This window comes from Bubalus bubalis, chromosome 12, assembly GCF_019923935.1.
Source record: "Bubalus bubalis isolate 160015118507 breed Murrah chromosome 12, NDDB_SH_1, whole genome shotgun sequence".
NCBI lineage: Eukaryota > Metazoa > Chordata > Mammalia > Artiodactyla > Bovidae > Bubalus > Bubalus bubalis.
Window position 1 is genome coordinate 15,548,495 of NC_059168.1, and position 24,437 is coordinate 15,572,931.

A 24,437-nucleotide genomic window follows, 5' to 3' on the forward strand; every position below is an offset into this window, starting at 1 on the left:
TCTCTGGTGACACAGGACCAAGAGCTAATAAACGTACACCATGCTCTTCTGGCAGGACCTGGGAAAGGGGAAGAGGAACAGGATGGGGTTCTGACTCTGATGATCATTAATCATCTAGCAGATCACACGGTACCTGCTGTTGAATACCAAGTCTATTTTGTGGTCAAAGAGCACTTGGTTTTAGTTCTAAACAATCTGTAACCTCCCTGGGCTTCAGTTTATTCATCTGTAGAGGAAGATAAACTAGGTCACTTGGAGCTCAAATTCTATGACTAATTCATTCTTTTCAGCCTGGCACCTCTCACACATGCACAATTTTTAAAAAAGGGGTCAGAGAAGTGTTACTGGCTTATAGTCTTTAAAACCTGAATCTTAGAATCAGAAGATAAAATTCTGTGTGAAACCTGCAGAGAAAGAAAATACTGATATAAAATGTCACACTTAAATATTTTGTGTGTGTGAAAAGAAGCACAAAAGTATGTACACACCAGGTTTAAGGGTAAGAGAACTATGTTTTGTGAAATTGTGTTATAAATCCTATAGTCTCTCTGATGGAAACTTTGTGAGAAATTAGAAAATAATCTAACTTTTGAGTCTTAATTACTTTTGTTCAATAAAATGCATGACCACAAGTAGCACAAATTTCATAGTTTTTTGGCTCTTCTGAAAAAAATGTTTCATGAATCCATTATTCTGAGAGATTTAAATTTTGCTTTGTAAAAGTAGTTTTATTCTTTAAAGTATATAAATTCAGATTTAATTTTTGAGTGTCCCCTTTTACTCTCAAGAGTTTTAATGGCTGTGCAGCAAAACTAGATCCACACTATAAATCTTTTATTTATCCTACATATAATATATATGTGGGCTTTCCTGGTGGCTTAGCGGTAAAGAGAATCTGCCTGCAATGCAGGAGACGTGGGTTTGATTCCTGGGGTGGGAAGATTCCCTGGAGAAGGGAATGGCTACCCACTCCAGTATTCTTGTCTGGGAAATCCCATGGACAGAGGACCTGGTGGGCTCCAGTCCATGAGACCACAAAAGAATTTGGCACTACTTAAACAACAAAACAACAGCATAATATATATGTACTTAAGTATATGTGTATGTATAAAATTTAGTTTCATGCTGATGAGCATGAAAATTTACTTTCATCATGGCATGCATGTTAATTATTTACAGCTGATAAGTTTTCTTCCCGATCTGTTTTAGTGAAATTTCCTCCTAACATAGTCAATATCCATGTGAAGCACCCTCCCGAGGCCTCGGTCCAGATACATCAGGTTTCAAGAGTTGATGGCCCAACAGGTCAGAAGGTTAAAGAAGCTCAACCAGGCCAGTCCCAAGTCCCTTACCAAGGCCTTCCTGTCCAGAAGACCCAGACGGTCCATTCCTCATACCAGCAAGTCATTCCTCACGTGTATCCGGTGGCTGCTAAAACCCAGCTGGGCCGGTGCTTCCAGGAAACCATTGGGTCACAGGTGAGCAGCACTGCCCAGCCCATTTTAGTGATGTGTTCTAGATAGTTTCTTTTAATAAGACAGCCTTGATGAAATGAGGTTTTTGTAGAAGGAATTGGCAACCTGTGGGCCTGTTACTATAAATAAAGATCTATTGGATACAGCCAGATCCATCATTTACATACTGTCTATGTCTGCTTTCATGCTACTGACAGAAGGATTATATACTTTCAGTGAGGTCATATGATCTGAAATGCCTAAAATATCGTCTGCAAAGACTTACAGAAAGAGTTTGCCAACCTCTGATATATAAGATACTGTAAGCATTGTAAGATATTTGGAAGTACCTCTAAGATAATAGTATGTGTTGAACTTCCAGAAATGCTGTAAGATATCCATGATTGCCCATTGGTAGTTTTTCAGTTACAGTGATCTGTATTTAAAGCATATGCCAGGCATGAGATTTGGTACATGAGATATATTCTACAGAGATGTTTGAAAATTTTCATGCCTTTTTGCAATAGTTTGCTGGTTAATGGATATAGTCATTTTGAATCCATCAGACAATAATAATTTGTCATCTTTTATTTTCTTATAAAACTATATAAATAGAATAGCAGTGTATAAGTTGTTTGAAGTGTATTTTAAATATTGCATTTATGTGTAACTGTAGGCCTATATATCGTTAAGTGAGAGAGAAGTTGAATTTTCTTTAAAACTCATCATTGAATGTGCATGGTAAAAGCAACAGAAAATTACTGGTTCCTCTGCCACAGTTACTTGGTGCTTCCTGCTTTGGAATTAGGTGATAATGACATAGCTTTGTTCTGTGGTTCTTCTCCTGTCACTTATTATGGTTTTAACCCCCTGTGAGAAGAATAGGTGAGATCTGTTTATCTACTGTTACCTGAATATTCAAAAAATTATATGTGTCTGTGTGTGTGATATATGTTGATAATAGAATTAATCATTCTCTCTTTTGAACCTGGAGAACACTTTTAGGTGCCGGGCAAGTCTATGGTTAGGTCATCTCCTTTCTTCTAGTTGTTTGGTTGCTATCGTGTCCGACTCTTTTGCGACCCCATGGACTGTAGCCTACTGGCTCCTCTGTCCATGGTATTGAGGTAGGTTGTCATTTTCTTTTCCAAGGGATCTTCCTGACCCAGGGATTCTTTACTACTGAGCCACCAGGGAAACCCTTTTCTCCTAGAGGAAGAAGCAAAATTGGTTTGTAGACCAGAATGGAAAGAAGAGCCATGTAGAGTTATAAAACCTTGGTTAGAGCCATGGGCTCAGCACTTGGTGGCAAGGAACCAGCTTCCTTATTTGTAAAGTGGAGACAAGAGTATGGAGCTTTGTCAAAATTAGACTAGGCAAAGTGACATGCTCTGCAAATGTTACAGAACTATAAAAATACTCGCTTAGAAAATGCTTACCTATTGAGAGAGTCAAACGTAAAAATAGAGCAGGTGATTGCTTTTGTCATGTAACTTCACTAAGACAGGGACGGTTTAATCTCCCACTCAACCTTGGTCTGCCTGTAGAGCCTGAAATGCCTGCTGAAAGGGGGACTTTTTCTTCCTCAGTTGAAGACCAGGTTTAAACATGCTTTTTGCAGAAGGAATATCATCAAGTTACATTTAGCTTAGAAGTAAAGACTGGATTACTGTGTCAAAGGCAAGTTTTTTCAGGGGCAGTGGGGCTGAAGTAAGCCTCATGCACCGCACAATTTGCCCCAGAAAAGCCTTGGAGGAGGAGGATGAATTTGGTGTCATTTGCATTGTTTAGTCATTTCAGCTTAGGTCGATCATGAGGAAAAAGCAGGTCCTTTTAAAATTCTGTGCCCAGTATCTTTCTCCTTAGTTTCCAAACTGGAACACAGATGGTAAAAAGCAAGAAAATGAGATGTCAACAGACTGTGTTATTCTTGTACATGTAATTGTAGGCAGACACTTGCTCACTGGAAAGAATATAAACAAATTATTTACTTTTAGGCCTAAGGTGGATTATACAGTTCACATGAATTGAATAGTTGGTCGAATTATCCAAATAATTCAGACTCATCTGGCTATCCAGACTCAGCCTTATCTGGATATTTCTCTGACTTCTGATCTAAATGATCCAGACAGTGATCTCAATGCTTAATTCATTTTGCATGTGTAGTCAGTAATACACAGCTTCAAAATATTCTCAGAATACATTTTTTTCCTATTGGTGAGAAATGTTGAATGCCTATGATTGTCCAATTTGTGCAATTAAGATGATCCAGGCATTAAAAAATTAATGGCAAAATAGTCAATAGTATATAAGATGTATCCTGCAGAGGTGTTTGGAAATATTTGTGCTTTCTTGCTATGGTTGGTTTGCAAATACAGCTACAGAGGGATGTATAAGTGGATTTTAAATGAATGGCAGAAAACCCTAACGAGTACTTAAAATTTTATTATTTATTTTAAATAAATACTGGTGTTTTGCTCAGTAGCAAGATTCTTATTCACTGTAGATTACACCTACTGAGAACTTAATGTCATAATCAGTAAGCACCTATGTTTATGTATTGCCATTAGAAGTCATATGCAACATTTGGTAAAAATACTCTTGTTTCTGTAGCACATTCTAAAAATGAAGCAGTAAACTTGAGGTTGAAAATATAACATGAACTGTGATCAGTGTATTCGAATGCATGAGACTTTCACAGAATAGAATTTCGGGACCTGCTTGGATGGTGGAGGAAAATGGATGATTGGTTAGGAAACTAAGCTCACAAAGAAGAGGGGAGAAATTAAACAGAGGAGAGAGAACACTGTAAGAAACAAGCATCAGAAGAGATCAGAGAAGTAAACTAGAGTTCCTGGCAGATGTTGGTACATATATAAAGTCTTTTAAACCTTAGGTTTAAGGCAAAATAAATGACTTGGTGTCAAATTAAAACTAGCATGATACCCCTTTGATCAAGTGATCAAATTCAGAATCATTAAAAGCAGGACAAGTGACATTATGTGCCTCCTAATGGGCTACAGTATGAAATGTACAGCAACACCTTAAAAAGGATTCTTGCCAGAAATATATAGCAGAATCTAATTGAGCCTTTACACCTAACCCTCAGCTTACAGGGAATATTGAAGGTGAAGAAACAAGCCAAAACTATCACATCAAAAAGATTGATAAATTGTTGCTTGGTTTCTTTGAAGCATTCATATCATTACACACACACCCACACACACACACACACACACACACACCCACCCACCCACCCACCCACCCTCACAGGGAATACTGAAGGAGAAGAAACAAGCCAAAGCTATCACATCAAAAGATTGATAAATTGTTGCTTGGTGTCTTTAAAACATTCATATCATTAAACACACACACACACACATTTCCCCAGAAAGACACACACACACACACTGACTTCCCCAGAAAGAGACTAGAAAGATAACAGCACATCTAATGTATGAACCTTAATCATATCTTGGTTTAAAAAAAAATCAACACCCAGCTCTGAAAGACATTTAAAGAACAATTGAGGATGTTTAAGTATAGACTGGATATTAGATGGTATTTTGGAACTATTCTTTTCTTAGCTATGATAATGGTATTAGAGGTATGTAGGGCAGTGTCCTTACTCTAGAGTGAGGAATGCCATGATGTCTGTAATTTACTTTCAAATGCCCTTTATACACAAATATAGCATAATTGTAACAGCTATTGATTCAGAGGTAGAAATACAAGTGATTACTGTTTTTATTCTTTGAATTATCTCAGCATATTTGAAAATTCCTTATAAGAAAAAGAAAGAAAATGTGAACATTTTCTTGACTTATAAATAGAATAATATAATTTTAAGATGAATTTAAAAGCCCTATGTTTAGTACATTTAATGAATATCTAGAAAATTTTAAAAGTTGCAACTTTTGAATGAGATGGAAGTGGATATGGACATGGTAGACATGAGGAAGCCATGGAGGAGAAGTTGGCCTTGGTCCAGTTGTGAAATGATCAGAGTCCAATCTAAGAAGTCAACTTGAAAATGAAGAGTTGAATGCAGAGGCTTTTGTGAAGGATCCAGCATCAGGATTTGATTATGGGTTGTTGTGAAGAAAAACATGGTGATGAGCTGGACTATTCTGAACTTCCTGGCTTCAGAAATCAGATAAATGTGCTGTCTGATTGATTAATTGACCCTTGCAGGGGAGGATTATGAGGTAAAGATGAGTAGCTACATCTTTGTTTTAACCAGTTCCATCTTTGATTGATGTCAAGAATCAGGTATTCTTGAATATCAGTCAGGGAATCCAATGCTGTTTTAGAGATGAAGTGAGAGAGGATTAATGGAGAAAATTCAGTGGTTAGCGAATAGACCTAGTGATGAAAGATAAATAATACAGATTTTTTGGACTTGTCTTTATATTATAAAGTGGGAAGAATAGGAATAATGTGATTAGAAATATCTAAAATGTTTTTTACCTTGATGGAGAGTGTCAAGATAAAGGGGAAAATACCTTTCTATTGTGATGTTTCATCTTTCAGAGTCCAAAAATATAATTTATTCTTAAGATTATATAGACTGTTGATTTCTATGTGAATCAGGCTGGGTACAGGAATCACTAAATTCACCTTGAAGTATTAAGAGAACAGAAATTAATAGAACATATAGGGTGATCATGGCTTCCCCAGTAGCTCAGCTAGTAAAGAATCCACCTGCAATGCAGGAGACCCTGTACAATTCTTGGATTGTGAAGATCCCCGGGGGAAGGGATAGGCTACTCATTCTAGTATTCTTGGGCCTCCCTGGTGGCTCAGACAGTAAAGAATCTGCCTGCAATGCGGGAGACCTGGGTTTGATCCCTGGGTTAGGAAGATCCCATAGAGAAGGGCATGGCAACCCACTCCAGTATTCTTGCCTGGAGAATCCCCATGGACAGAGGTGCCTGGCTGGCTGCAGTTAGTGGGGCTGCAAAGAGTTGGATACAACTGAGCAACTAAGCACAGGATGGCCAAGAGGAATTGGTTTCCTGAATGTAAATCAAGTTTGAAGTATACTATAATAAATAAAAGATAACTAATAATAACCTACTGTATTGCACAGGGAGCTTTATTCAGTGTTCTATAATGAACCTATATGGGAATGGAGTCTGGAAGAGAGTGGACATATGTATATGTATGGCTGATTCCCTTTTCTGTACAGCAGAAACTAACACAATATTGAAAATCAATTATACTCCAATAAAAAATTAAATAAATCAAGTTTCAAATAGTTGAAAAGTCATAATTTTGGCAAAGATAGGTATCTGTGTTGCCCCTACAGTAAGCACTGGTACTCCATAAATATTTGAAAATATTTCTGATATTTTGCTCAATAGATTAAATTAGAATTACATTTCTAGTGGTTATAGTTATTTCAACATTTCCAGCAAGTTTTCATCTCTAATGTGTGCTTAGTCACTCAGTCATATCCAACTCTTTGTGACCCCATGGACTGTAGCCTACTAGTCTCCTCTAATCATGGGGATTCTCCAGACAAGAATACTGGAGAAGCCAAATTTCATAAAATGCCCCTCAAATCTATTTTTGCACCATAAGGTCATTGAATGGGTACATTTTTTCCATTGTTCAAGGGTGTCCTTTAGTCTAAATGAATTTTCTTAACAGTAACCCAAGTTGGAGACTTATTTGGCATCCAGAGTTTTTGGTTGTTTCAAACATGTCTTATGTATTGCCCAATTACTGGAAATAAACATTTACAGTGACCTAATGATAAGATGAGGCTGTGAAAATGCTACACTCAATATGCCAACAAATTTGGAAAACTCAGCAGTGGCCACAGGACTGGAAAAGGTCAGTTTTCATTCCAGTCCCAAAGAAAGGCACTGCCAAAGAATGCTCAAACTACCGCACAATTGCACTCATCTCACATGCTAGTAAAGTAATGCTCAAAATTCTCCAAGCCAGGCTTCAGCAATATGTGAACCGTGAACTTCCTGATGTTCAAGCCGGTTTTAGAAAATGCAGAGGAACCAGAGATCAAATTGCCAACATCCACTGGATCTGGAAAAAGCAAGAGAGTTCCAGAAAAACATCTATTTCTGCTTTATTGACTATGCCAAAGCCTTTGACTGTGTGGATCACAATAAACTGTGGAAAATTCTTCAAGAGATGGGAATACCAGACCACCTGACCTGCCTCTTGAGAAACCTGTATGCAGGTCAGGAAGCAACAGTTAGAACTGGACATGGAACAACAGACTGGTTCCAAATAGGAAAAGGAGTACGTCAAGGCTGTATATTGTCACCCTGCTTATTTAACTTCTATGCAGAGTACATCATGAGAAACACTGGACTGGAAGAAGCACAAGCTGGAATCAAGATTGCTGGGAGAAATATCAATAACCTCAGATATGCAGATGATACCACCCTTATGGCAGAAAGTGAAGAGGAACTCAAAAGCCCTTGAGGAAAGTGAAAGAGGAGAGTGAAAAAGTTGGCTTAAAGCTCAACATTCAGAAAACGAAGATCATGGCATCCAGTCCCATCACTTCATGGGAAATAGATGGGGAAACAGTGGAAACAGTGTCAGACTTTATTTTTTTGGGCTCCAAAATCACTGCAGATGGTGACTGTAGCCATGAAATTAAAAGACGCTTACTCCTTGGAAGGAAAGTTATGACCGACCTAGATAGCATATTCAAAAGCAGAGACATTACTTTGCCAACAAAGGTCTGTCTAGTCAAGGCTATGGTTTTTCCTGTGGTCATGTATGGATGTGAGAGTTGGACTGTGAAGAAGGCTGAGTGCTGAAGAATTGATGCTTTTGAACTGTGGTGTTGGAGAAGACTCTTGAGAGTCCCTTGGACTGCAAGGAGATCCAGCCAGTTCATTCTGAAGGAGATCAGCTCTGGGATTTCTTTGGAGGGAATGATTCTGAAGCTGAAATTCCAGTATTTTGGCCACTTCATGCGAAGAGTTGACTCATTGGAAAAGACTCTGATGCTGGGAGGGATTGGGGGCAGGAGGAGAAGGGGACGACAGAGGAGGAGATGGCTGGATGGCATCACTGACTCGATGGACGTGAGTCTGGGTGAACTCCGGGAGTTGGTGTTGGACAGGGAGGCTTGGCATGCTGCGATTCATGGGGTCGCAAAGAGTCGGACACGACTGAGCGACTGAACTGAACTGAACTGAATGATGCCAGATGGTATGAAAAGACCTTGTGAGAGATGGACGGTTGGGAGTCCGGCTTCCATGCTGGGTGTGCCACTGCCGCTTTGTGAAATCATGTGTTTTTTGTTCATTGTGGGAACATGCCCCTTAATTAGACAGTCGTACAAGATGAGACAAAAATTCAAGTGCCTCAAGGCTTTCCTATTGCAAGTGCCAAAAGACTAGCACCCTGCACATATGAATGCTTGCGTTAATGAGAACAGAAATACCAGACAACCTGAAGTAGATGTAAACAGAAGAGAGAGGATATTTTTAGTACAGCACTCTAGCACAGATAATCAAATAACACTCAAACTCACTTTCATAGTTGGCAACCGTAAAATCCCCATATTGTTGGGAAAAAAGCTCCATGGGTACAAGACGTGCAAACTATAAGGTGTAAAATAAGTTATAAGGATATGTTGTACAACATGGTGAATGTAGCCAATATTTTACAATAATTATAAATGGAGCATAAACTTGAAAAATCGTGAATCACTATACGGTATACTTGTAACTTACATAATATTGTATAGCAACTGTATTTCAATTAAAAAAATAAGGAAAGTTTAATTTTAAAAACCATAAGAAACACTCTAAATTCTATAGAAGAAAGTAAGCTTTTATGTGTATTAGGAAGAAAAGGACTACTTCTTGATGTGAAATCCTGATATCACTGGAAAAAATCTTTCTTTCCTTTAATTGCTGGTCAGATAAATAATAAGCCCTCGGGCAAAAATTAAACAGTTTGGGATCCCCTTAGAGGTTCTAGAAGTTGGACAGGAAAATAGAAACAATGGGCCTTTGGAGAAAGAGATTCTTTAACTGAAGATTGGTCTTTTTGGCAGATAAATTCAGTAACATTCTCACGTTCTAAACCACTGGGATATGCACATACTTCTGAAGGACCAAACAGATTCACTTGCTTTTGTTAAAAAAGAAAAGAAAGCTTAAAAAAAAAAAAGCATCATGGAGAAACTAGCATGAAAGTGTGAGCGCACTGAAGTGGGAAAGTATATTAACTTCATGGCCGAAAGTACTTTTTTAAAAAGTCTCAGGACTTTGAAGAAAAATATTTCCTGGTTTCTACCACATAGAAGCCAATGAAAAAATAGAGCTGTCTGTTGACTCTACAGCAGAAAAAACAGAGATGGGTAAGTAGAGATGTATTGGGTTGGCCAAAAAGCTTGTTTGGGTTTTTCCATAAGCCTCTTAGGTGGCATGAGTGGTAAAGAACCTGCCTGTCAATGCAAGAGATATAAAAGACACGGGTTCAATTCCTGGGTTGGGAAGATTCCCTGGAGGAAGGTGTAGCAACCCACTCCAGTATTTTTGCCTAGAGAATCCCATGGACAGAGGAGCCCAGTGGGATACAGTCTGTAGGGTCACAAAGAGTCAGACATGACTGAAGCAACTTAGCACAGCACATATAAGATGTTACAGAAAAACCCAGACAATTTTTGGCCAGCCCAGTAGACGTACTGATGGGCTTCAGACTTTGAAAATCTCTTCTCATTGATGAGAAAGGAATTTAGTGCTCAATTAAGGGATCTAGGACATGAAATATGCTTAGAAACCTCTTCTTTGATTTCTTCAGACTCTCCTCTGCACTGATGATGAGCATTACTGGGGTAAGGCCTGAAGTGAGGATGAAATACTAATTTTATCCTGATAGGAGGATGGTGCCAGAATGGTTGTAACACTTTCACACTGGTTAATTCCATAACTGAGTCCATAACTTACATAAATAGATGAGAAGTTTCAAAAAGGAACAACTATTAATATAAAGCATTTTACTGTTGACTTTCAGCCTCTCGCTTCTATGTTATCCTTATGTGGTGAGGTGGACTGAGTTAGCCAGGCTGGGTCAACAGCGGGGGCAGGTGTGTATGTGGTCCTCTTCCCCACTTCCCCAGGCAACGTGCTTTTGGGGTCAGGGCTCTCCTGGGTGAACTTGACCTTCTTTCAGAGGTGCTGCTGGGCAATGATGAAGGAAGGTAGGGCCAGAGTTACCAAATACCTCTGCCTTCTCCAGAAGCAGAGAGCCCCGTGAGAGTGTGTTGGTTGCATTTACTGCAGTTTGGCCTCCTTCAGGTGGAATAAATCATAGCCACCAGACACTTCCTATGCCATCTGAGATTTGCTTCAGTGTCATACTCAAATAGCCCTTTGGCATAATCTAAGCAATGCTTAACTGACTGGTAGGGAGTCTGGTTGTCCCCAGTGGCTCTGAAATGCTCATCTTTGCCAAACCTTACCTATGTCAACAGCAGAGTGTCACCAAAGGTGTCATATACATGACACCTTGCGTGAGAGGTCCTGGACCTTGCCGTGTCACCTGCTTTTGCTCTGGCCACCTCTGCCAGATGGACTTCAGGCAGGGGCCCTCTTCTTGGAGTCAAAAAGATCAATAGAGCCAGGGATACGATCCAAAGGGGAAACACACACTGCGTGTGAAAGAGAACATGTCTCCATGTCACTGGGCTTCTGCCAGCGGCAGGAAGAACTGCTGGTTTTACTTGGATTGAGAATGTAGGACTGAGACATTAGGATAATCAAAATATAGATTCTTAGAACTGAAGTAGAGTAATTCAGAGAATGGGTGATGACCCAGACGTTACCTTTCTTACTGCCTAGCATCCCGTCTTTACCCCGGCCAACACCTTCTGGGCACCAGAAGGGCTGTCAGTTTTGAGTGTTCACTCACCCTGACTTGTTTAATAGACAAGCTCGTTTATGCTTCTTCAGTCCACTCAGGTGGTTTTCATTTTATTGGTAGTGAAAATGCCTTTATCATGACATAGAATATCAGATTTCCATATTTTATATCTCTAGGGCTCACTGAAATAATATACCTATTTTAATTAGACTCTTGTTTTTGCAGAGGAGTAGGCATTGAAAATAATCATGGGGCAGTTCCGAGTAGATGCATGTTATTTCACTTCTGATATCAGCAAAATGGCAAGGTTTTGTGGTCATTTGAAGACGACAATTCTGAGCATGTTGGAAGTGGTTTTAAGAGATCATGGCTTGAACTGATGGCTGGTTTAGGCTCTTGTACATTACAGAAATGTTTGAAGAGTCACAGCTGGCATTTCTAGGGTCTGATGTTGCTTCTTGGCTTTGTCTGCATTGACCCCTTGGAACTGAGATGCTAAAATGAAGTGGAAACAGTGTAAGACTTTATTTTTTGGGGCTCCAAAATCACTGCAGATGGTGACTGCAGCCCTGAAATTAAAAGACGCTTACTCCTTGGAAGAAAAGTTATGACCAACCTAGATAGCATATTCAAAAGCAGAGATATTACTTTGCCAACAAAGGTTCATCTAGTCAAGGCTATGGTTTTTCCAGTGGTCGTGTATGGATGTGAGAGTTGGACTGTGAAGAAGGCTGAGCGCCGAAGAATTGATGCTTTTGAACTGTGGTGTTGGAGAAGACTCTTGAGAATCCCTTGGACTGCAAGGAGATCCAACCAGTCCATTCTGAAGGAGATCAGCCCTGGGCTTTCTTTGGAAGGAATGATGCTAAAGCTGAAACTCCAGTACTTTGGCCACCTCATGTGAAGGAAGAGTTGACTCATTGGAAAAGACTCTGATGCTGGAGGGATTGGGGGCAGGGGGAAGAGTGGATGACAGAGGATGAGATGGCTGGATGGCATCACCAACTCGACGGAAGTGAGTTTGGGTGAACTCTGGGAGATGGTGTTGGACTGGGAGGCCTAGCGTGCTGCAATTCATGGGGTCGCAAAGAGTCAGACACGACTGAGCGACTGAACTGAACTAAACTGAAAATGAAGTGGAATCATCTGACTTACTAAAAGCACAAACATAAGCCACAACCCAATCCTTCAGAACCCGATTCATAAATTTTAGTGAGAAAAAAAAACAGCATTGCCCTTTGTCGAAAGATATCAAAAGGATTCCTGACTTTGCTCTGCACCTTCCCCCACAATAATGGTAACATTATTTTCTTATCCTTCCAGTTTTTCTCCCTTTTTCTTTTTTCATATATAAAAGAATTTATATATGAAATTGGATGTTGTTTCAATGAGCTCATTCTTTGAGACTGTGCAATTTACTGTAGTAACACTGCTGTTTGCAGTTAGGAAATTGATTTTGAAGGAAGTGTTTCAGAACCTGTTAATGAACTTCACATGAAAATGTCTGTTTTTCTGTCCACCCATTTACTGTATTCTCAATGAATTCAAAAGCGTCCAGTGCTCTCAGGTCAGCCCCTTGATGAACAGGGATTTGCCACCATTGAGAATATTTCAAATAGTGTAACCTCAGCCCTGCATTTTGAAATCCAGACAGAGGAGTTCTAAGTATTTTAACAAAGAGCACTGCTCTCAAGATGGTACTTTGAAGAGGACTGCTTTAGAGTGTGCAAGCTTTGACGGAGTTAAGAAAATGGTCTAACGGTCTGTGGCTTTGGGGAAGGCATTTTAATGAGGCAGTGTATTTTTATAAAATATTTGATAGAGAGCATTCACATTTATGGCCTTAGTTGACCTTCAAAACAACTTCAAAAAACAAGAAGTAGGTATCCTTGTCTCCCATTTACTTAAATGAACCTTGAGGCTCAGAGAGGTGAGGGGACTAGCTTATATTAGTATTTCCAAGACAATCGCTCTTTTTCCATTTTGGCAAATTCATCATGTCCCTGGCCCTCGGTTTCTTTATTTTTCAAATAACTGGTTTGGCTGAGAAGACTACCAAGGCTCCTTTTAGCCATGCAGTGCTCTGACTGTGACGATTTTGACGTCTTTCTTCTTTCCCGCAGCTTTAGATGCCACTTATACTTACTCATAGTATCAATGGACAAAGCCAACTGTACCAACATCAAACACAGGCAGTATCCAGAATGATCTTTCAGATCTGCCCCCGCTTGAGAGACTCAAGTGTTGGCTCCTCCAAAAAGCCTTTCAGTCCTCCTTCAATGCACATTGATCCCTCCTCCCTAACCTTTTTACTGCATGTGAAATCCAATCAGACCATTTCAAAGTTAATTGTCCTAAAGGTGATTTTTGTGCCTCTCCTCTCTCCCCCACAGACTTGTGCTTTTCATGAGGACAGGGCCACTTATGAACTGAGCTCATTACTAGGCACACATGAGTCATCAGCAAATATATTAGTATTAGAGTAGACAAGGCTTAGTGTAGTCACAAATCCTGCAAAAGCTTACACTTTGTACACACTCGATGTCTCACAGGTGAGCCAGGGACTCAGGCCAACGGTGGTCTCCACGGCTCTGCTGCTGTGCTGTGTGGAATGCACGGCCTCTCACTTCCTGCAGCAAGGAAGACTCATAGGTTGGAGTCTTAACCCCCAATGTGCCTGCAATTGGAGATCGTCTGTAAGGAAGTAATTAAGAGTAAATGAGGTCATAGGGTGAGGCCCTGATACAACAGGATTCGTGTTTTTTGTAACCAGAGAGCTCCATCTCTTTGCCAGGTGAGGGCATGGCAGGATGGCAGCCTCCTGCAAGCCAGGGAGAGAGTCCTCACCAGAACTGGCCATGCTGGCACCTTGATCTTGACCCTCTGGAACTCGGAGGGAAAATGAATGTCTGTTGTTGAAGCCACCCAGTCTCTGGAATTTCGTTATGGCAGTCCATGCTGACTAATAAGGGTTAGGAACCGGAGCATGTGGGGAGGCAAGTGGTTCTTGGGTGAGCAGCAGATGTTCCCACCACAAGTGGCAGAGCAGTGGTCAAGGCAGCCATGGTTCCCTGCTCACAGGGAATTAAACCTATTAATATGACTTGTGGCATTCAGTTTTTCTATACTACTTGGGACCAAACCACAGGTAATTATTAGTTTTGAGTTCTGTGTACTTGGATGAGATACAGAAAAACTGAAAGCTTAACCAAATGAGGCACGTGTTACAGTTTACGTAGTGTTATAAGGCCCCAAACGGTTTTATGTTCCTTTCAGTATCTATCTTTGTAAACAAAAAGGAAACTGACAGGCAATGAAGCTTTATAGAAAGAATTTCTCTCAATACAGTTCTGGAAATAAGCTTTGGGCAGAAGAGGCCTTTATGTTCATCATTTGGGAGAGATCCGATTACTGTAGTAATAACCATGCCATGCCTATCTGCCTGTCTTAATTTCCGTCCTCATCTTGGGTCTGTCTTTATAAAGGAAGTATCGTTGGTAGTGGAGTTAAGATAAATTTCATCTTTGTATCATCTAGTACTAGGATTTATGATGTTGTTTATGTTTTGCTGCAAGGGGTGGTTAAGGGAATTATGATGTTGGAATATGATCATGACAAAGCATAATTATTCTTTTTGCAATTTAAGAATAGCAAGACACACATATCATAGCCTGCTAGACTTGACTATTGAAATCCTCAAATCATTGTAGAGGTGGAGAAAACAGGCAGCCCAAATTTGATCGTTTATTTAGAAAAGATGTCAAGTAGAATCATAAGTTTCATGCTTAAGAATATTTTCCCCTTTTATGTTACTTTAAAGCCATTTTTTGCCTTAGTGTAACTTTAAAAATACCATTTCATAAAACTAAAGTAGTTGTCTGGAATTCCTTGAAGCCCATGGTTTGGCTTCAGCAGGCTTTAAACAAATACACTGTCAGAAATCAATGTGGATACATTTACAACAGTTAATGCCCTAGTCACAGTAGATACTTTGTAAAATCAATACCCTGAAATATCAGAGGATTATGGTTGTATCAGATACCCCAAATGCCTAACATTGTTTTAATTACTCTAATAAAAGAAAGCTGGGTGAACTTTAAAAAAAAAAAAAAAAAAAACCTTTCCTATAAAGAATGTTCTACTCAAGCCAAAGCAAATTTTTTACAAGTTCTTTTAGAAAATCTGGAAGTATTTAAGCGTTTTCCTCTTCTTCTTATGAGACAATGCCTGTTACCCTGCCAGTGCTCCATCGAACAATATTCCCCTTTATGACAACAGGCCTTTAGAACAAGTTGATCAAATATGTTGCGTTAGTGATAGGGTTCAGAGATTTGGATGCTTTTTCTTATTGGCACATAGACATAAACATATTTAATGTTCTGGTACATGGATGCTGAAGAGCTCTCATGAGGCTTTCTAGTTTGATTTGGAGCCATGGTTGGTCCACAGGCTCAAGGAGGACTGTTTTGCTCAGAAGATGGGCAGAAGTCATTTTGCCAGAGTGGAGATGTGTTTATATCATAGTGAAAAGATTAATAGAAACAAAGAAGAGCTGTGACAGAAGTTTGGATTAATCGTTACATTACTTGCAGGGAGAGCTCTTCCCATGACGGTCCTCATTCTGGTTTTTATGAGAAATCCCAGAGTTTTTTTTGTTTTTTTTTTAATAAGTGGGATTCATGTTCCTCAACCAGATTCATAGAACTGAGGGTGTAGTTTCTTCTTGCCAGAATACCTTGAGGCTTTTTGCCAGAACATTGGAATAAGGTACTTCTGGGTGTGGTAGAGGTGAGTGTGGCATTTTCACATATGGAATAATTCATGGGACACCTGTGCAGTGTGGGTTGATCAATCATAATGTAACTTTCTAAAGAGTCATACCTCAAGGCATGGAAAGTCTGCATCTCCATGCCTATCCTGAATAATTTATTTCACTTATTGGTAATTATCTATTTATTATAATTCTTATAGTTTAGAAAGGAGTCACTGAAAAGCCACAACTGTTTTTAGAAAGAACTGTTTGTTTGGTTTTTTTTTTTGGTAGTGCCGACTAGCAGGAAAAGGGGAGGACGTGGAACAGGGCCCAGAAGAGGAAGCCCATCCTGGTTATCACTGATAGAGCTGGTCTAGGTCAGGATATGATGTTAGGATGTGGAATCATATGGCGGCAGAGAATCTAGTGTATTAGCCTGACAGGCAGGGGACATTCAATGAACATGGACCTTCACAGGTTACCCTCATAAAATCATAGACTCTAGGCACATCAATGAATATTCACTGTTAGTCTGTCCTTAAAGTTTGATTGGTGAGGAAGCTGAAGTCCAGAGAGAAATAAACTTGCTTCATGTCTTGTTTTGAGTTTATGGTAGGTAAGGACTAAAACCGAGGCTTTCTGGGTCTTACTCCAGTATCGTTTCTGCTATTCCATGCAGGCTCTTAGGTCATTTCTTCTGGAGGATTTACAAGAACCATTGCTCTCTGTCTAAGTTGGCTTGGGCTGCCATCACAAATATTGGGTTGGCCAAAAAAGTTTGTTCAGGTTTCTGTAACATCTTACGGAAGAACCCAGATGAACTTCTGGCCAACCCAATGCTATAGACTGGGTAGTAGAGATGACCAAAGTTTATTTTCTCCCAGTTCTGGAGATTGGAAGTATAAGATCAAGATGTTGAAAGATTTAATTCCTGGTAGAGCTCTCTTCAGGCTTCCCTGATAGCTCAGTTGGTAAAGAATCTGCCTGCAATGCAGCAGACCCTGGTTTGATTCCTGGGATGGGAAGATCCGCTGGAGAAGGGATAGGCTACCCACTCCAGTATTCTGGCCTGGAAAGTTCCATGGACTATACAGTCCATGGGGTTGCAGAGTCACACGTGACTGAGTGACTTTCACTTCACTTCAGGGCTGTCTTCCTGGTTTGTTGATGGCCACCTTCTCACTGTCTTCATAGGGCAGAAAGAGGGCTCTAGTCTGTCTCTCTTCATGAGGACACTAATCCTATCACAAGGGCCCACCCTCATGACCTCATCTAAATCTAATTATGTCCCAAAGGCCACACCTCCTAATGTCATGCTGTTAGGGGTCAGATGTGAATATGCACAGAGAGGCACAACAATATTCAGTCCATGATACTAGCTGAACAGGAAAGAACAGACACATTCTCTGGGACCTGTCTCAGGGAGTCCATGTTCTGCAGTGTCTTTGCGCTTGGGCCATGATGCTTGGGAGTGGATGCAGAGTAGTAGGCTCCATTATTGTGGTTTCATGGTTTTGGTCCTCTCACCAAGACATGGAGTATGACAAGAAGAATCTCGATGTCCCCAAAGTGAAGTCATCTGTTGCTTAAATACTGATATTAACTGGTTAACTCACTGTGATTCAGTGATACCATATTGTCCTTATTGAGTAGAAGTAAAATGAAATCACAAACTCTCCACGGCATTAACCCCCTGACCTTTATTTTTTAAAAAAACTGGTCAGATAACTTTAGCGAAAACCTGAACATTTTTAGCAAAATCTTAAGAATATCTTGTTTGGGGACTTAACCTGTGGTCCAGTGGTTAAGATGCCACACTTTCATTGCAGGGGACATGGGTTTGATTCCTGGTGGGGGAACAAAGATCTCCTTGCTGTGCAGTGCAGCTTAAAAAAAAAAAAAGAATATCTTTTTCTTTTTAAATTTCTCTGTGTTAGTCACTCAGTTGTGTCTGACCCTTTGCAGTCCCATGGCCTGTAGCCCACCAGGCTCCTCTGTCCATGGAATACAGTCCATGCAATTCTCCAGGCCAGAATACTGGAGTGGGTAGCCTTTCCCTTCTCCAGGGAATCTTCCCAACCCAGGGATCAAACCCAGGTCTCCTGCATTGCAGTTGGATTCTTTACCAGCTGAGCCACAAGGGAAGCCCAAGAGTAATGGAGTGGGTGGCCTATCCTTTCTCTAGTGGATCTTTCCGACCCAGAAATTGAATCGGGGTCTCCTGCATTGCAGGTGGATTCTTTACCAACTGAGCTATCAGGGAAGCCCTTTAAATTTCTAGATCTAACTTATTGTAATGCAGCTCTTCTCTGTAAGTTGGGACACTGTATTATACTGAGTAACTATTAGATTACTCTGTCATTTGTTAAATAAGCCCAGGTTTTTAAACAAGTGACCCAGAGGGAAGGGATCTAATATTGATTCTGAGCCAAGCATGTCTGGACACGTGGCTGTCTCATGTAGAATCTGCCTCCATGCATTGTTTAAGTTTTGAGAGCTTGGTGGAAATGGAAATTTTTAGTTCCATTTAAAGGAAGAAATAGGCAGAGAGACTTTGAGAGTTTTGCCCATGACCATGTAGGTGGTGATGGATAAAGTAAGGCTTTTGACACATTGATCCAACTTCAAAAGCTATACTTTTGTCCTTTATTGAGTTCTGGGTCATCTTTACACAATTTTTCACTGGTCCCACATCCGGGAATAGGATTGTGTGGGTAGGTCAGTTTCACAATCATAATGCACTAATTCTGCCAAACACGGGGATGCCTGGGAGCTTGTATTGGGATGTCTCTTGTTGGGGACAGCATTTGTTGGGAAAGAGATCTTTTGTAGTGAACTTAAAAGCGCCCTTCTTCTAGTTCTTTGAGAAGAAGTATAGCCAACACTTCTCTAATAATTTAATAATTACCCAGTTTTGTTATGGGCCTCTGATTACTGATCATATTGATCAGTAATTTCTTCTACTTTTCCCCATGAATGATGTACTCTATCCTAATAATTTCTACTTACTTTTGAAGGGAAGTATCAGATGTAGACTGGAGGAGGGCATGGCCACCTACTCCAGTATTCTTGCCTGGAGAATCGCATGGACAGAGGAGCCTGGTGGGCCACAGTCCATGGGGTTGCAAGGAGTCTGACACAACTGAAGTGACTTAGCATGCACACACAAACCAGATGTAGAGCACTATACTTTTATAAAACACTTAATCTTTTCTTTCTCTTCCTCCTCCTCTTGATCAATATTTCTGTTTGCCATGCTGCTTCACAGATGCCAGATATTTCACTGCAAGCAATCCAGAACTCTTTTGCTTTGACCTTTCCTTATTCCTGCCTCCTGATTTATTTTGGTATCCAGCTACAAGCTGAATCCCAGATTGGGAGAATGCTCCATGCTTTAGCTCCACTTCATTCTCTGACTTGCCCCACCGGCTCGCAGTTCCTTTGCATTTGGCCTGCCTTCTTCTGTCCTTCGCCTACTCCCGCCCTGGCGTCCCTTCCAGTTGGTGTTCGGTATTGGGCTTAGCTAAAGCTGCTCCATCCCTTTGGAATCTTTCTCCCCAGTCCAGCCATTGAGTCACTGCCATGTTTCAGTTCTTGCCTAAACACTGCTCTGCATACTCTTAGAAGAAAGAGAGTTGCAGTGAATCAGCCTCTCTCTCCTTTCATGTTTTACTTCGGTACAATCTCTAGGAGCATTTTAAAAATCTATATTACTTTAATAGTTTAGTTTCTCTGTGTTTCTTTGGTTCCAGTGTCTTAATCTCATTGAGAGAAATGTTCTTTATTCAAACTCAGAGTCTTTTATACTTCATTATATAATGGTTCCTGATAGCAAAATAAAGTGAGTTACATACACATGATAAGATAATTTGTAAGAGTATTTCAGTATTAACATTTTCAAATGTCTTCAGTTTTGGGTCCTTGACATGGTTGCCCTCTTCATAAAGCAGCCCTTTTACTCTTAAAGTATCTGAACTCTTGTAAGAAATGTATCCTGAGAGCCTAACAAACTGGCCAGCACTGTAGCTCTCGGTAGGTTGTAGCCACATAAGATATAAGCTGAGGAGGATGGTGCAGATCCAGCCAGCCCATGCTCTGCTTACCAAACACTGTGTCCTGGTGCAGAACACGCCCCAGAAGATGACTGTCTACTAGTCCCTGCACAGGGGCTGACGGGGTAAGGTTAGCCATGCTTGGACATGCACTGTGGAATCTCACCACAGTCCTTTGAAGTTGGGATTACCATCCCTTTGTCTGAGAACTAGTCTGGAGATGCTGGATGGTGTGTGGAACATCTTGTCAGAGAGACTTGAGCTTTAGGTCCAGGTGTAATGATTCCACACCATTGTTCCCTTCTTTTCCCCATGGCTGAATCTTTCCTGGGGAAGATCCACTGGCCTGGTGCAGCAAACGTTCCTGAAATGAGGATATTATAGGTACTAGTCATTTTAAGGTGTGAAAATTGAATCTCTTGAAACCATATTCCAATATTTATTTATCATACTCTCTTCAAGTGATTGTTCATCTATGAAGCAATTCCATTGGCGAGTTTTTAATAGACAAAAATTATAAGCCATTAAATTTAAATCTTAATGCTCATGTATTTATAGGGAGATCTAAAACCAGCTGTCATCACAGCTTTATTTTGAGTGGCAGGAAAGTGTTATGATATTTTAAAAGTGAGGGTTTGCAGGTAAGTGTGCAGATAAGTCTACAGATAAGTGTTCTCAATCAGGTCAAGATTTAGAAGAGTTCATGATTTTGCAATCTGTTAATTCTTAACAATGTTTAACAAAGGCTTTTACACCATCACTTATAATAACTTTTTTTGCTGTGAAAGTAGTACCATGAACTTTCATGGAGTAATTGTGATGCTTTCCAAATAGTCTTACCTTCTGATGTATGGTGCTCGTCCAGATATGCAGATAGTAATGGTTGATGAGTTGTTTTCATGCAGCCAGCCTTCTAAGAATCATGGTGATTACGGCTGGGAGGAGTTCTGTTTGTTTTCCTCTTTTTCTGTCTAGTTTGCATAGGTCCTTTAGGAGTAAGCTCAGACTGGTATGAGCATCCCTGGCAGTGTTGATTTGAGGGACGAGGTAAAGCACAGAAGCTGGGTAGGAGTGTATCTGCCCAGACACTGTCCTGTTAGAGACAGGAGAGCAACTCAATACTTGGGGTTGGCTCTAGTATTTCCTTTGTCAGTAATGCAACCTATCGGTGTATATTGAACGTGGAGCCCTAGATCTGACAGACACCCTAAGAGACATCTGCTTCTTACCCTGGGCATTCCCACGAGATGATCCTTCAGCCTTCAGCATCAGTGAAGATGTTGCCCTCTTCCACTGTTGAGAATCATTCAGTGTTGAAAAGGTCTGCTGCTTAATGAGTAGAATCCTCTTTTCTTGTGAGCTGGAGTCTGTAGTCCTGCTAAGACCTTCACCATGCAGGTAACTTCAAGCAACAAGTTTGTTGAACATGTCTGAACTCTGCTGTCTGTCTTATTATCTCTACTTTCTTCAGCTGATAGTCACTGAACCTGGTAGCCTGAACCTTTATTGTTCTGTTTGGACCACTCTAGGTGGGCCATGCATTTGCTGAATCCTAGCATGGACATGTGGGATCCAAGAGTCCCCTAATGTGCAGCCTGGAGTTGTGTGAACTTTTTGAGCTTTATCGCGTTGCTCGATGGACAGCATAGGTTTTCCTTTCTGGCTTGAACTAACTAAATATTGGGTTATACAGTTAGCACATTTCTCCTGGATTTCTAATAAGATATGCCTTGAAATGAGACACAGGCTTTCTCTGAAAATGTGGTGAGTGATTCACACAAGAGAAATTCCATTTGTGTTTTTAACTTGTAAAAAAATCACTTTAATCTGGGAATAAAAATGTAGCTCAGTAGCATCAGCCTATGTCCATGTGATTATGTCTTATTGAGAAGTAGACTCCTCCAGGCTGACAGGGGGCCTTGAAGATTCTAATGTCTCTTTCAATGTCATTGTCTCCTGTGTGGACTTTTGGTATGGAGGGGAGATCCTTCCTCTACCTTCTTTTGTTCTAGATGCTTCCAGCATCCAGGTAATATCAGGTGCTGAGGAACCTCTTGTATGGCAGAAAGTCCTGCATCTGGCTGCAAAGATCTCAGGTAGAGTTTCTTGCTGCCCTTTGAAATCTCTGCATAGGTAATTAACTAAAGGGGCGCCCATGAAACTTCATGCCTTGTTGCAAACCTGACTTTATCTCCGGCAGTCTGTCCTCATACTGTGCAGACCCAGTTTTGAGAGGAACACACAGCGTTGTGGTACCACCTACCCTGCCATTTATTTAATCGACTTGGATGGCTTGTGCTGCTCTTGGCTGTGGACCCGCAAAAACAAAGCCGTAGGATAAAGCAGCCTGAATCCTGTAATGAAAACCTTGTACCATTTTTTTGAGGCCCAGTCGGGAGAAATGATTTATTTTTGCCCTCCCAAATCAAACATTCTAGGAATCCAAGGTGAAAATTGGATTTTAACTGCTACCAGCATTTGGAGCATATAAAATCAGCAAGTGTTGAGAGTTTTGCTTGATGAGGAGAAGAACCTAGAGGGGCTGGGACGAGAATGGTCTACATGTGATGTGCACTGGTGTCTGACATAAATCTGACTGATCGTACTGGAAGTAAACCACAAGCACACTTTGGCAGCTGATTGCAACCGTGGAGACCTCTGTGTTCTTCACATATCATTTTGTTTGCAGTCTTAATGCCTGGAGCGTTGTTCCATCTTCCTTCTTCCTTGCTTCGTATTTCAGGTTTAAGCCTTCAGTTATTAAGCTGAAGGAGCCTGGGAACTACCTGAATGCAGCCAGTATGTGTTGTTCCTCCCCGAGGTTCTGCATTTGTACATGTGTTCACTCTCTCCCTCCATTGCCCCCCTCCCCTCCTCCTGCTCATCATACACTATTTTTGGAGAGAATACGACATCCTGTTGAAATCTTGAAAACCCACAAAAACCTAAGGACTTCAAAGCTATGATGTAACTCCAACTTCATTAGCTGAGCTCTGCCTTCTCTGGTTTTGTTTTACAAGTCGGACATGTAGTCAGAGCCTTGTTGGGAATGCTGCATGGGTGGACCTGGAGGGAAGGCAGTGCGGTCCCTGGAGGCCTGCCAGACAACTGGTATCCACTATCTGCTGCCCTTCTACGAGTCACCACCTGTCCCAACTTTCTGCCCCTGAGTTCTGCTCACCAGCCTGGGCTAGTTTGCTAATTTCCATTGTTTTCCCCAGGACCATTGCTTGCTTGAATGGACTGAAACTGGTTTGTTCTTTAGTTTCTTCTGATTGTTTGCTCCTTCCTCCCCTTAACATTTATTGAGAGTTTATTTGCGACTTGTACTATACATTGGGATATAAAGATGAATAAAATACATCTGTGTTTGATTAAAATATATAGTGGAGGCAGCAGAACTGTGTAGAAAGTATCATGGAGTAAAGGGGATGGTTGGAGGAACTTGCTGAAATTGAGGAGACAGGAGGTTTCATGGTGAGGGTTCTCTGAGCCTGTTAAGAATAAGGAGTCCTTGAGTGTGCCTGAAGGATGGATGTAGAGTGGTGGGAGGGGACAGAGAGAGATTGTCTGAGGTGAGAACTAGAAGATCACACGTATCATTTCAGGGAGATTGCAGTCTTCATACAGGGGAGAGTCGCTGAAGGTTTTCTTTCAGAGTAATGTGATCAAATTTGTCTTGTGAAAGTGAAAGTCGCTCAGTCGTGTCTGACTCTTTGCGGCCCCATGGACTATACAGTCCTTGGAATTCTTCAGGCCAGAATACTGGGGTGGGTAGCTTTTCCATTCTCCAGAGGATCTTCCCAACCCAGGGATTGAACCCAGGTCTCCCACCTTGCAGGTGGATTCTTTACCAGCTGAGCCACAAGGGAAGCCAAGGTGACTCTGAAAGCCATTTGGAGAATCTTGTAGAGGCTGAGACAGAGGAAGGCAGAGTGGCCCCTCAGATCTGGGCTTTGCCTGCACATTAGGAATGAGGAGCCAGGTGGCCCTTCCTGCACCATTGGCCTCGAAATCGGTTCACAAAGCAGAGTCTGTCATTCTAAAGTCTTGTCAATGCCACTGAGCAGGTCTAACTTCAGGATTCTGCCCCTTGGCCTCTTCTGACCTTGGCTGACTGGAACATGAGATGGATCCTTGCATTTGTCATCTCCATGGCTCTCAGGTGACCCCGAAGCTGGGCTCCTCTGCCTGCTGGCCTGATTTAAACCTACCAGAACCTTCCCAGCGTGGCTGACTTCCCTGGGTCAGGCTGCATGGGTGTCTGGAGTGTTTGTCTCACCCAGGGCTGGTCTGGCTCAGCCCGTGGTCATACTC

The 24,437-nt window shown here is 41.0% G+C and overlaps 1 protein-coding gene across 17 annotated transcripts in view; it reads left to right on the top strand.

The window, feature by feature from the left end:
- LTBP1 (latent transforming growth factor beta binding protein 1) overlaps positions 1 to 24,437 on the top strand; it is a 458,940-nt gene that overhangs the window by 237,475 nt on the left and 197,028 nt on the right. For all 17 annotated transcript variants that reach the window (XM_044925805.2, XM_025260861.3, XM_044925802.2 and 14 more), the window contains one exon: positions 1,210 to 1,478. In XM_044925805.2, the coding sequence (XP_044781740.2) occupies positions 1,210 to 1,478 (269 nt within the window). The remainder of the gene's footprint in view (positions 1 to 1,209; positions 1,479 to 24,437) is intronic.